The sequence below is a fragment of the Mobula hypostoma genome, chromosome 6, assembly GCF_963921235.1.
Source record: "Mobula hypostoma chromosome 6, sMobHyp1.1, whole genome shotgun sequence".
Classification (NCBI taxonomy): Eukaryota; Metazoa; Chordata; class Chondrichthyes; order Myliobatiformes; family Myliobatidae; genus Mobula; species Mobula hypostoma.
The window spans coordinates 140,418,058-140,430,907 of NC_086102.1; the positions used below are offsets into that span (position 1 = coordinate 140,418,058).

Consider the following 12,850-nt stretch of genomic DNA (forward strand, 5'->3'; position numbering starts at 1 on the left):
GCTGTGTTTGTGTTCTTGTTTTACATCTAATATGCTGCTTAGACTTTTTGCTATTTTGTGCCTGGTTTGTTGTTAGTTCAGCAATGGGGCAGGTATTTTCTGGGTTGCATCATATGGATCCAGGATCAGTTGAGTAACAATTGAGGTTATGACTATTATTGCCAGTAGATGGCATCTGTTTTCCAGCAGCACTTGCATATGAAACAATCCTGCAACAGCAACCCCATACATCACGTTTCTGGCCGTTAAAACTTTATCTAAGCTCAATGCTAATAATTACTCCAACTTGTCTACTTGCTATCTTCATCTTTTTTTTGTTGTGCCTATTTTACATTTTTGAATTTTGATTTTGTGCTCTTTGTTCTCATCCAAGCAGGATACAATGAGTTAACAGGTTCCCCTTGCTTTTGCAGATCAGCCAATGTTATAGAAACTACTCAATTTCCATTGGCTAGAAAGCTTCTAAAACATGTGTTCACCGTAGTTTCTGTTTATACTTGATACCATCTTCCTGCTGTTAGGGTGAAAACAAATAAGAAACAGCTTTCAAACTACAAGCTGTATCTTGAGTATTTATCTTGACGACCTTCTGATAGCTCAAAGAATATACCATCTTTTAAAAGCAATGGAAATAGATACAAATTATTTTGAAATAAGTAAGCAATAAATGCAAAAAGTTAGTTGATTTAAATTAAACAAAAATATGATTAATTAAATAGAGCCATGTTATATTCATCAGTCTTGTCTTTCATGTAGCTGAGGGACTGAGATGTGTAGCTGGTCCCTCAGCTCAGCAAGACTGATTGTCCCAAGACTCAGTACAATGGAGTGGGAAGTCGTATGTGCCACTGGTTACATACTCCTGCAGTGCAGAGCTCAATAATGCAGAAATACCACAACTGCTATATTGTTATCTACACTTTAGCAGCCTATCAATTGTGCACCTAAATCTGTGATGCATTTCATTTGAGAATTTATTTTCAGGAGGTTTTTATAGTATTATTAATGTGGATATCTTTGTTATTTTACATTGGGCTTCTTTACTAATGTGTGGAATAAATAAGCAAATATTTTTCATGTGAAATTCCAAATATCATTGCAATACCTTAGAAAACCTACAGCACAATACAGGCCCTTCGGCCCACAAACCTTCTTAGTGATTCTGGAGCATAGGCGACTACAGTAACACATAGCTTGATAGCTTCACTGATGGAGAAGGCAAGATCTTCATTTCCATAGCAGAAATCTAGAAGTACATGGAAAATTATTATATAGTTAACTATTCAGATGGCTTTCCTGATGTTTGATTTACATGAGGAAAGACCCATGTTTAAATTAGAGCGAAACTACTCTTTTTAATTATGTTATTCATCACATTCTCACTTCATAAAACATTTGGTAATAACAACAATAGGTAACAATCTGAAGTACTTAATAATTAAAAACATGTTAACCAGATCCAGCTGATGTATTAAGGATATCATGACGGTTATTAATGGCCGAGCTGTTGTTCTACGTTACCTAAAAGCAGCAATTAAATATCCAAAATTCTCTAATCAACTCTAATTAAATTCAGCGAGGTGAACTGCAAATGAAAATGGCCCCTCCAAAGGGTAGCAAAACTATCTGAATGTGTATAGGGTGCAACAATAGCAGTTGAAAGGTTAGTGGAGATAGATTTAACCACTGACAATGAGATGAACTGCTTGACTTGTCACAACAGAATATCTTGGGACGCACAGAGTATGTGCTTTACTGTACAATGATACGTCCATTCTTTAATTTACAAAAAGACAAGTTCTCAGGTACTGAGGCAGATCAGTTGATCCTGATGCAGACTGAATCTGTACACTGTGCACCCTCACCATGTCACACATTCCAACTCAAAAACTTATTGTGAGGAGTTTCTTGTTGATGTTCTCCCGATGAGGATTCAAGAACAAATCTGTCAGTGCTCCAGTGTGAAATCAAATATATTACCGTTTTCTGTAGAGATAGGAATTAATCTGAATTTTGGAGACAGAATTGTATCCAAAGTTACATCTCTGCTGTGGGATTATTGGAATAAACACAACCCTTTTCATTCAGAAAAGGCTATTTATAGAGCTTGATACCAGATCACTATTGATAATTAATCAACTCCCACAGGAGTCCGTCAGAACACCCATAGGATTTTTGTAGTCAAGATCTTTTGTAGTCATATATTTTCCATCCATATGAAGCTAAAGTGATGAAGTACATTTTCACCTCCATGATCTTTTCATTTCATTTGAAAAATTATGAACTTGATGATGGATTTCCACATGTCAGATGCTTAGCAGTCAACCACAGGAAAACTTAAAATGCATGTCATAAGACTCTTTTTAAAGACAATAAACTGCGAATGATCACTTTTCTTAATATGATGATTTAATTATGATATGGACAGAATACATTGATCAGTTGTTTCTTTAATGATACTTCTCTTTTAGGAAATGTAGATTATAACAAAAATTAAAATTGTCACAGTTTTTCACATTATACAATGGAGACCATTCTGACTGCCTGCATCACAGCCTGGTATAGAGACTCCAATGCACAGGAGCACAAGAGGCTGCAATGGGATGTAGACTCAAGCAGCTCCAGCACCAGTATAACTCTCCTCACCATTAAGGCCATCTTCAAGAGGCCGTACCTCAAGAAGGCTGCATCCAACGCCAAGTACCCTCACCATCACAGCTACGGCCTCTTCTCGTTACTACTATTAGGGAGAAGGGACAGGAGCCTTAAGACTCAAACTCAGTGATTTAGGAACAGCTTTTTCCCCTCTGCCATCAGATTTCTGAACAGTCAATGAACACAAGAATACTACGTTGCTATTCCTTTTTTTGAACAATTTATTTATTTTGCAGTTTATGGTAATTTGATCTCTCGGCACTGTACTGCTACCTCACCACAACAAACTTAATGACATAAATCAGTGACAATAAATCCGATTCTGATTCAACTGGTAAATTAGTTTATTATTGTCACATGTATAGCACAATGAAAAACTTGTCCTGTTCAATGCTCAAACAGAGCAATTCAACACCATATCACACTGAGGGAAAACAATGTTAGTAACAACAGTAACAGAATGTAGAATAAAGTGCAACAGCTCCAGAGGAAGTGCTGTGCAGGCAGACAATAACATGCAAGGCCAGAATGAGATATATTCTGAGGCTAAGAATCCATTTCATTGTACTAGGGGATAATTCAATAGTCTAACAAGAGAGGGATACAAACTGTCCTTCAGCCTAGCGGTACATGCTTTCAAACATTTGTATCTTCTGACTAATGGGAGGGGGAAGAAAAGAATATATCCAGGGTGGGGTAATGTCTGGTCTTTGATTATGTTTTCTGCTTTACCGAGGCTGCGAGAAAAATTGAATAATTTTCAGCAGAATTATCAATTTAATGATGTTTTGTAGCCTATAATATTTAACCTTATTTCATAGATAACCTGCTTGAAATCATTGCTTATTGCCAAGATTAAAGTTACCTAGCGATTTTAGAGGCTTCTCAGCTTTTACTAATTCCAGTACATCCAATATGTCTTGTGTATCACTCTCCAAGGATACCAAGAGATCAAACAAACATTGAGAAGATACACCCTTCGATGATCCATTGTTTGATACATCCTAAATACAAAGCAGAAATATAAGTTTACTTAAAGCAAATTATTTCAATATTGATTTCTATCTTTATCAAATATCATTTAAATCCCTTGAGCCTCATTTTGTTTTTGATTCAACTATATGGGTGTTGGCTTTTCAATCTTAGTAACAGTGATTACTGTAATTGGCCTTTTTCGAGTTTTCCAAATTCACAATGTGGCTCACTAAAGAGAAATCACTACACACAATATCTATCATCTGTGAAAAAGAATCCATGGGACAAAGGAAAAATTGATTAGGATAAATACTATTTGTTTATGCATTTACTGAAGAAAAACTGATGGTGATGATGATGATGAACGGTTTTGTAAGAGTTTTTTGGAGATCATTGATATTATTGTATAATAGTTAATGTCTGTATAAGCAAGGGAAAAACTCATCAGATTTAAACGTTAGGTGGCACTAGGATCTGAGTTAGAATTCAAATGATGAAAATAAAGCTACAACAGTTTGAGAATCTAAGACTTCCTAAAATATAATCTTTGTATAACTTAGCCTTCGAAGTACTTGCAGGCAGATTTGAAAAAAAAACTGGGGAAGGAGAGGGAAAGGGATGCAAATAATTTTATTTTACTTACTGAGAATTCCAGCAATGGTGCTACACTGGCAAATAACTGGAGGATAAAAGGTTTTCGATGCAATATGTAAAACTGTCGACATGTAAACTCAATTGCTTGGCGTAGTAACGGATTACTTTCGTAATCAGCATAGACCTGTAAAAGGAGAGCCGGGGAAAAATTAAAATTTCAATGAAGAATAAATGCAAATATAAAACAAATGTAATATAAGGTCAATTAATTATTCTTACTTTGAACATTTAAACAGTGGTATGTAGATGCCATATAACTAAATTTCTCCAATTAATTTATTTCAATTCTTATACAAGACTAAAGCATAACAAAGAAAATGTGCTATCTGACCTGTAGCCTTATTACTAAAGTGAACAAACAGTAGCAGTTTTACTTCTTGCCTGTATACTCATAGAAGCACTCTGCTTAACATCTCATCCAAAAGCCTGCACCTTTAACAGAGATGAGCTCCTTTAATACTAGTCTTGTATTATTGTTCAAGCGAAAAGAGTTGAGCTTAAACCCACAACCCTGATTCAATGGGGAAATAACAATTAAGTGAGCCAAGGCTGTTGTACTCTTCATTGCAAAAAGATGTACATCATTTAATAGCATCCTAAATGACATAAGGCTGCAGGTATGTATGAAACAGATACAAAAGAAAATATTTGGCTTACAATATACAGTGCCTTGAAAAAATATTACACCCCCAAAACTATTTTCACATTTTACTGTCTCATTTTCTAAATTTAACCTATATAGAAGTAGGATTTTTTGAGCTAATCGATAAAACATTGTGCGTCATGTCAAATCAAAAGAAAAAATTCAAAACCTGTCAGCAATTAACCAAAAATTAAAAAGCAAAATTGTGAGGCTGAAGAAGTATTCATCCCCTTTGTAAATAAGGCCAAGAGACACAGGAGCAGAATTAGGCCATTTGGCCCTTTGTCTGCTCTGTCATTCAATCATGGCTGACCTTTTTTCCCCTCTTCAGCCCCACTCCCCAGCCTTTTCTCCCGTAACCTTTAACGCCATGTTTAATGAAGAACCGATAAAGCTCTGCCTTAAATACACCCAATGACCTGGCCTCCACAGCCCCCTGTGGTAATAAATCCCACAAATTCACCACGCTCTGGCACTATACTACGCTAAATTTCCTCTGGTGCACTACACAGTATTACCTTACCAACTCATGCAATTTGTTGATGTAGAAAATTGGAAGATCACCTATTTTCAATGATTTCATAAGAATAAATAACCCCTTTCTCTGTAAGGCCCAACTGTATGGTAGATTTGTTCAATAGACCAAACCAAAATGAAGACAAAAGAGCATTCAAGACAAGTCAGGGAAATGATAATAGAGAAGGCCAAATCTGGGGAATGGTACAAGACCACCTCAAAGGCACTGAACATACCTCGGAGCCCAGTGCAGTCCGTTGTGAAAAAGTGGGAAAAAAAGAAACCACAGCTACACCTAGGTCAGGTTGCCCCTCTAAATTTACTCACCAGAGGAGAATGGCACTGTAAGACCGTCTCTTTGAGTGAGCTGAAGAAGTTAGAGGCTACAACTGGAGATGAAGTTCATGGCTCCACAATCTCTAAGGTCTTACACAAAAACTTGTATAAGAGTGGCAAGGAAGCAGCCCTGGCTATATAAAAAAAAACATATCCTTCTCCTTAAAGACTTTGTAAAGCATCACTTAGAAGATAATGTAAAGATATGGAAGAAGGACTTGTGGTCGGGTGAGACTAAAGTGGAACTTTTTGGTTCTAATATTAAGCGGTACATTTGGTGTGAATCTAATGCTGTGCATCAGCAGGGTGACACCATTCTTACTGTAAAGTATAATGAAGGTAGCATCATGCTATGGGGATGCTATTCAACAGCAGGGATGGTAAGCCTGGTCAGGAATGACAGAAGATGAATGCTGCCAAATACAGGGATCCTGCTAGCCTCTGCCAAAAAGCTTAAACTGGGGAGAACGTTCGTCTTTCAGCAGGTTAACGACCCAAAGCACACTGCTAGAGCAACCATGCACTTAAAATGACGTCCTTGAGTGATCCAGTCAGAGTCCTGACCTTCACCCGATCGAACACCTCTGGCAAGATTGCTGTGCGCCACTGCTCCCCTACGAACCTGGCACAGCTTGAGCAATTTTGCAGGAGGGATGGGCAAATCTTGCTCAATCACATTGTGCAAAGCTAATAGAGGCTTATCCAAAAAGACTACTGGCTATAATAGCTGCCAGAGGTGGTTCAACTACGTTCTGAACAAAAAGGTGATGAATACTTTTGAACTGCATTCATTTCAGTTTTTGGACTTACAGCTTTTCATGCTTTACAATTTTCCCTTTTTTCTGAACTTAATACTTTGACAAAAAGAACATGTGACAACAGACAATAGACAATAGGTGCAGGAGTAGGCCATTCGGTCCTTCGAGCCAGCACCGCCATTCACTGTGATCATGGCTGATCATCCACAATCAGTATCCAGTTCCTGCTTTATCCCCATAACCTTTGATTCCATTATCTTTAAGAGCTCTATCCATCTCTTTCTTGAAAGCATCCAGAGACTTGGCCTCCACAGCCTTCTGGGGCACAGCATTCCATATATCCACCACTCTCTGGGTGAAAAAGTTTTTCCTCAACTCTGTTCTAAAAGGCCTACCCCTTATTCTTAAACTGTGGCCTCTGGTTCTGGACTCACCCATCAGCGGGAACATGCTTCCTGCCTCCAGTGTGTCCAATCCCTTAATAATCTTATGTGTTTCAATAAGATCCCCTCTCAGCCTTCTAAATTCCAGAGTATACAAGCCCAGTCGCTCCAATCTTTCGACATATGACAGTCCCGTCTTCCCGGGAATTAACCTTGTGAAACTACGCTGCACTCCCTCAATAGCAAGAATGTCCTTCCTCAAATTTGGAGACCAAAACTGTACAAAGTACTCCAGGTGTGGTCTCACCAGGGCCCTGTACAGCTGCAGAAGGACCTCTTTGCTCTTATGCTCAATTCCCCTTGTTATGAAGGCCAGCATGCTGTTAGCTTTCTTCACTGCCTGCTGTACTTGCATGCTTGCTTTCAGTGACTGGTGTACAAGAACACCTAGATCTCGTTGTACTTCCCCTTTTCCTAACTTGACTCCATTTAGATAATAATCTGCCTTCCTGTTCTTACCACCAAAGTGGATAACCTCACAATTATCCACATTAAACTGCATCTGCCATGCACCTGCCCACTCACCCAGCCTGTCCAAGTCACCCTGCATTCTCATAACATCCTCCTCACATTTCACACTGCCACCCAGCTTTGTGTCATCGGCAAATTTGCTAATGTTACTTTTAATTCCCTCATTTAAATCATTAATATATATTGTAAACAGTTGCGGTCCCAGCACTGAACCCTGCGGTACCCTACTGGTCACCATCTGCCATTCCGAAAGGGACCCGTTAATCGCTACTCTTTGTTTTCTGTCAGCCAGCCAATTTTCAATCCATGTCAGTACTCTGCCCCCAATACCACGTGCCCTAATTTTACCCACTAATCTCCTATGTGGGACTTTATCAAAGGCTTTCTGAAAGTCCAGGTACACTACATCCACTGGCTCTCCCTTGTCCATTTTCATTGTTACATCCTCAAAAAATTCCAGAGATTAGTCAAGCATGATTTCCTTTTCGTAAATCCATGCTGACTCGGACTGATCCTGTTACTGCTATCCAGATGTGTCGTAATTTCATCTTTTATAATTGACTCCAGCGTCTTTCCCACCACTGACGTCAGACTAACCGGTCTATAATTCCCTGTTTTCTCTCTTCCTCCCTTCTTGAAGAGAGGGACAACATTAGCCACCCTCCAATCCACAGGAACTGATCCTGAATCTATAGAATATTGGAAAATGATTACCAATGCGACCACGATTTCTAAAGCCACCTCCTTAAGTACCCTGGGATGCAGACCATCAGGTCCTGGGGACTTCTCAGCCTTCAGACCCAACAGTCTATCCAACACCATTTCCTGCCTAATATAAATTTCCTTCAGTTCATCCATTACCCTAGGTCCTTTGGCCACTATTATATCTGGGAGATTGTTCGTGTCTTCCCTAGTGAAGACAGATCCAAAGTACCTGTTCAACTCGTCTGCCATTTCCTTGTTCCCCATAATAAATTCACCCACTTCTGTCTTCAAGGGCCCAATTTTGGTCTTAACTATTTTTTTTTCACACACCTAAAGAAACTTTTACTATCCTCCATTATATTCTTGGCTAGTTTACCTTCGTACCTCATTTTTTCTCCGTGTTTGTCTTTTTAGTTACCTTCTGTTGCTCTTTAAAAGTTTCCCAATCCTCCAGCTTCCCACTCATCTTTGCTATGTTATACTTCTTATCTTTTATTTTTCTACTGTCCATTACTTCCCTTGTCAGCCACGGCCTCCCCTTACTTCCCTTAGGATCTTTCTTCCTCTTTGGAATGAACTGATCCTACATCTTCCGCATTATTCCCAGAAACACTTGCCATTGCTGTTCCACTGTCATCCCTGCTAGGTTATTGTTCCATTGAACTTTGGCCAGCTCCTCCCTCATAGCACCATAGTTCTCTTTGTTCAACTGTAATACTGACACATCCGAGTTTCCCTTCTCCCTCTCAAATTGTAGATTAAAACTTGTCATATTATGGTCACTACCTCCTAATGGCTCCTTTACCTCGAGGTCCCTGATCAAATCCGGTTCATTGCACAACACTAAATCTAGAATTGTGTTCTCTCTGGTAGGCTCCAGTACAAGCTGTTCTATGAATCCATCTCGGAGGGACTCCACAAACTCCCTTTCTTCGGGTCCAGTACCAACCTGATTCCTCCAGTCTACCAGCATGTTGAAGTCCCCCATAACAACTGTAGCATTACCTTTGCGACATGCCAATTTTAAACCTTGATTCAACTTACACCTTACGTCCAGACTACTGTTTGGGGGCCTGTAGATAACTCCTATTAGGGTCTTTCTAACCTTAGAATTTCTAAGTTCTATCCATACTGACTCTACGTCTCCTGATTCTATGTCCCCCCTCGCAAGGGACTGAATATCATTCCTCACCAACAGAGCTACCCCACCCCCTCTGCCCATCAGTCTGTCCTTTCGATAGGACGTATACCCTTTAATATTCATTTGCCAGGCCCTGTCCACTTGAAGCCATGTCTCTGTTATTCCCACAACATCATACTTACCAATTTCCAACTGAGCCTCAAGCTCATCCACTTTATTTCTTATACTCCGTGCATTCATATACAATACTTTCAATTCATTACTCCCCTCACCTCCCATATCAATTCCTATTTCACTTGGCCGTATTGTACGATCCCTTCTTGAGCTTTCTGCTCTGTTGATTCTACTGTCATTCTTAACTTTTCTTATTCTCACTTTCCCTTTACTCCATCCTTATGTTTCTAGTTCGTCCCCTCCCCCCCCACTACTTAGTTCAAACACACCCATGTCGCAGAGGCAAACCTGCCTGCCAGAATGCTGGTGCCCCGCTTATTAAGGTGCAACCCGTCCCTTTTGTACAATTCATCCTTACCCCGAAACATACCCCAGTGGTCCAAGAGTGTAAATCTTTGCTTCCTGCACCAGTTCCTCAGCCACACATTCAGATCCATTATCTCCCTGTTCTTGCCCACTCCAGCACGGGGAACTGGAAGCAAACCGGAGATAACCACCCTGGAAGTCCTGCTTTTCAGCCTTCTTCCGAGTTCTCTGAAGTCACGCTGTAGAATGTCTTTCCTCTTCTTCCCCACGTCATTTGTCCCGACATGCACCACCACTTTCAGATGTTCAGCTTCACTCTTGAGGATTCCCTGCAATCGCTCCGTGACATCCTGGATCGCGGCACCAGGGAGGCAACACACCATCCTTAAATCTCGCCTGTTGCCACAGAAACCCCTTTCTGTACCTCTCACTATGGTTTATTTATGTGATTCATAAATAAACATTCTCAGTTAAATTGATCAAATCCTTGCTTGCAATACTCATCTATGTGAACAAAGAGTTGGGGGATGAATACTTTTACAAGGCACTGTAGTCTTCAGGACAGTTTAATTTATTCTTATTTATGAACTACGGAAGATGTACTACTGATAAACTCTCTTAAGGTTAATCATGAGTAGGCAAATTTAAGAATAGTCAATAACACCAGGTAGTCCGCTCAATTTCTGATGAAATAAAATGAAGGACCGTATATCCATCTTACCAATGAATGACATCTCTCAATACGGGTGCTCTCAGTTATGAAACAACTAGCAGAAACTGAGGGGCAGGAAATAGATTACTTTTCAGAAGGAAGTGAGTGAGAATAGGTAGAAGATAAAAGTACATATGGTAGAGAGAATGCAGAGAGAAAAATGGCCATGAAAAATTAATTAAAAGTTAAATAGAGCCATTTCAGTTTCAATGCAAATAAAGCAAATGAACCTAAAGGACGGTAAGTGAAGGAATGAGAAGAGATTATGCATGGTTCTGACATAATTTTGTAAATATTATTTTATTGGTGTAACATAGTCTTCTGACAAGATTATAACAATGTTTGAATAGTGCTTTGTTCTTGTTCCTTATTCTGTTTTGTGTATTTTGGACTATGAAAATATACCAGCATTATTTTGTGCACATTGAAAATATACAAGTTCAAGAAGTGAGCTAACAAATAAACACCATCAACTTGAAAAATCTTAGAGCAAAGCAACTGAAAATTTTATATAGTCTTTTATTCAGACACAGATGTATATTATGCAGTAAGTTTTCTTCAATTGTTACTTAATGCCCAGGTAGAACCAGAATTTAATTTTCCTATTTAGACATTATTCTAATGTTTTCAAATATATGTCCAAATGCAGACTGATGAAAAGAAAAAGCGAAATTTAAAGGTGGCAGCATTTAAAAAGTGCTATAACCATTATGTTTGTACAAAAATACACTTTCTTATGGCTCCTTTTAATTGCAAGAGACCATACTTGCATAATATTCCAGATGAATATTCTGTAATATCTACATAATCTAACAGTTCCTGTGTCTGCATCAGCAGTGTTGCCATCAATTGGTATGGTCGTCTGGCAGAGCAGAATGTTTGTTACATCAGGACTTGTGGATTTTGTCACATTAGTTCCCCATGTGGCTCTGATTGAAGGCCATTGACTTTAAGAGTTTTTGTCCTTCCCCTCTGCAGAGATGCTACTAAGTATTTCTAATATTTTCTGTTCTTATCTTTAAGATGTGTTCTTAGATTAGTGCACTAATAGTTACATTACTGAAAATTTCTTTGTAAGGCACATGTCTAATTCCTCTTTGAAAATGAGTACTGAACAACATTTTAGGCATTGCAATTATTTTTCATAATTATGTAAAAATGATCCTTCCCATCTTGCTCTTTAGCCAATTACATTACATTCATGTAATCTGGTGATCAAATTTTTCATGAGTGGATACCTGCAGTTTCTGATTTGATCAAGCCATCTTCTTTCTTGTAAATAAAACCTTTACCATCTCCCACTTCAGGGCAATTTTTAAAGATTAAAAAATACAAACACATTCATTAAGAAGTAGAGGTTACTTAAGTACCAATCACTTGCTGAAATAAACTTACTTGAAGCATGGAAGGAAGGATCCACTGGTAACCGCTCAGTGAGAAAAGATGGTTGAAGTGCACTGCCGTGTTGATTGCTGTAGCAGCATACTGTCGAAGCAATGCACTGTCCTCTGGATGGAGAATTAAAGCCCCATTAAACACGTTCAGGAACAGCATGATCTCATCGCCCCACGGATATTCACTCGGCATTCCCAAAAACATCTCTTCTAATAGCTTGATCCACATACTCTTATGGAGAGTATCAAGTCCAAATAGCTCTTTCCCTGACAAAACAATGACAATTTTCATGATATGCAGATACCATTCATGAAGACCTGTTTTATTTCAAACTTCTGAATTAACTGAATAAGTGAATAACTTAAATCTATCCATAAAAATGCTCATGAAAACTAAAAACTATTTAATTTAATCAAAAGAATTCCTGGAATACAACGTTTTGAAAACAGCTAGTATGAATGTACATAAGCTCTGAAATTCCTTCCCCTGCTATGTAGCTTTATGCTTAGCTCCAGTAATACTCATTATGCTTTAGAAAATGGACAAAGTGCATGGAGAATTACTTGGTTGCTTGAAAATTTCATTTGAAAAACTTTGACATTTGCTGAAGAGGAATTTTACCTTGATGATCAGCAAACAAGGAAAATTCTGCATCTACCGCATTGCGAGGAAATGATGGTAATCTGAGCAGATCTTCTTGAAGCAAGGATACATGGGACTGTTTGTGTACAGCTGGTATGTGTTGAGTAAGGGACATCAGAAACATCACTCGCCCAAGCTCCTCCAGTTTCCGTGTAAATACCTATTTAAGATTATGCATATTAGATTTTGTGAAGGCAAAATGCTTTTAAAATATCTGTTTTAAGAATAATATAATGATGTTAACCCTTTCTTTTAAAATGTCAGTGACTTCATCAATAAGAAATCATATCAGCGCTCTCTTCATATTCTACCAAAGCAAAATAT

General features: G+C 38.5%; 1 protein-coding gene across 8 annotated transcripts in view; it reads right to left on the bottom strand.

Annotated features, from left to right (window-relative positions):
* The window catches only part of LOC134348442 (protein unc-80 homolog), a 238,655-nt gene that overhangs the window by 43,098 nt on the left and 182,707 nt on the right, over positions 1 to 12,850 (bottom strand). For all 8 annotated transcript variants that reach the window (XM_063051833.1, XM_063051834.1, XM_063051828.1 and 5 more), the window contains 5 exons: positions 12,506 to 12,686; positions 11,885 to 12,150; positions 4,274 to 4,408; positions 3,521 to 3,659; positions 1,150 to 1,246 (listed from right to left, as the gene is read on the bottom strand). In XM_063051833.1, coding sequence (XP_062907903.1) covers positions 1,150 to 1,246; positions 3,521 to 3,659; positions 4,274 to 4,408; positions 11,885 to 12,150; positions 12,506 to 12,686 — 818 coding nt within the window. The remainder of the gene's footprint in view (positions 1 to 1,149; positions 1,247 to 3,520; positions 3,660 to 4,273; positions 4,409 to 11,884; positions 12,151 to 12,505; positions 12,687 to 12,850) is intronic.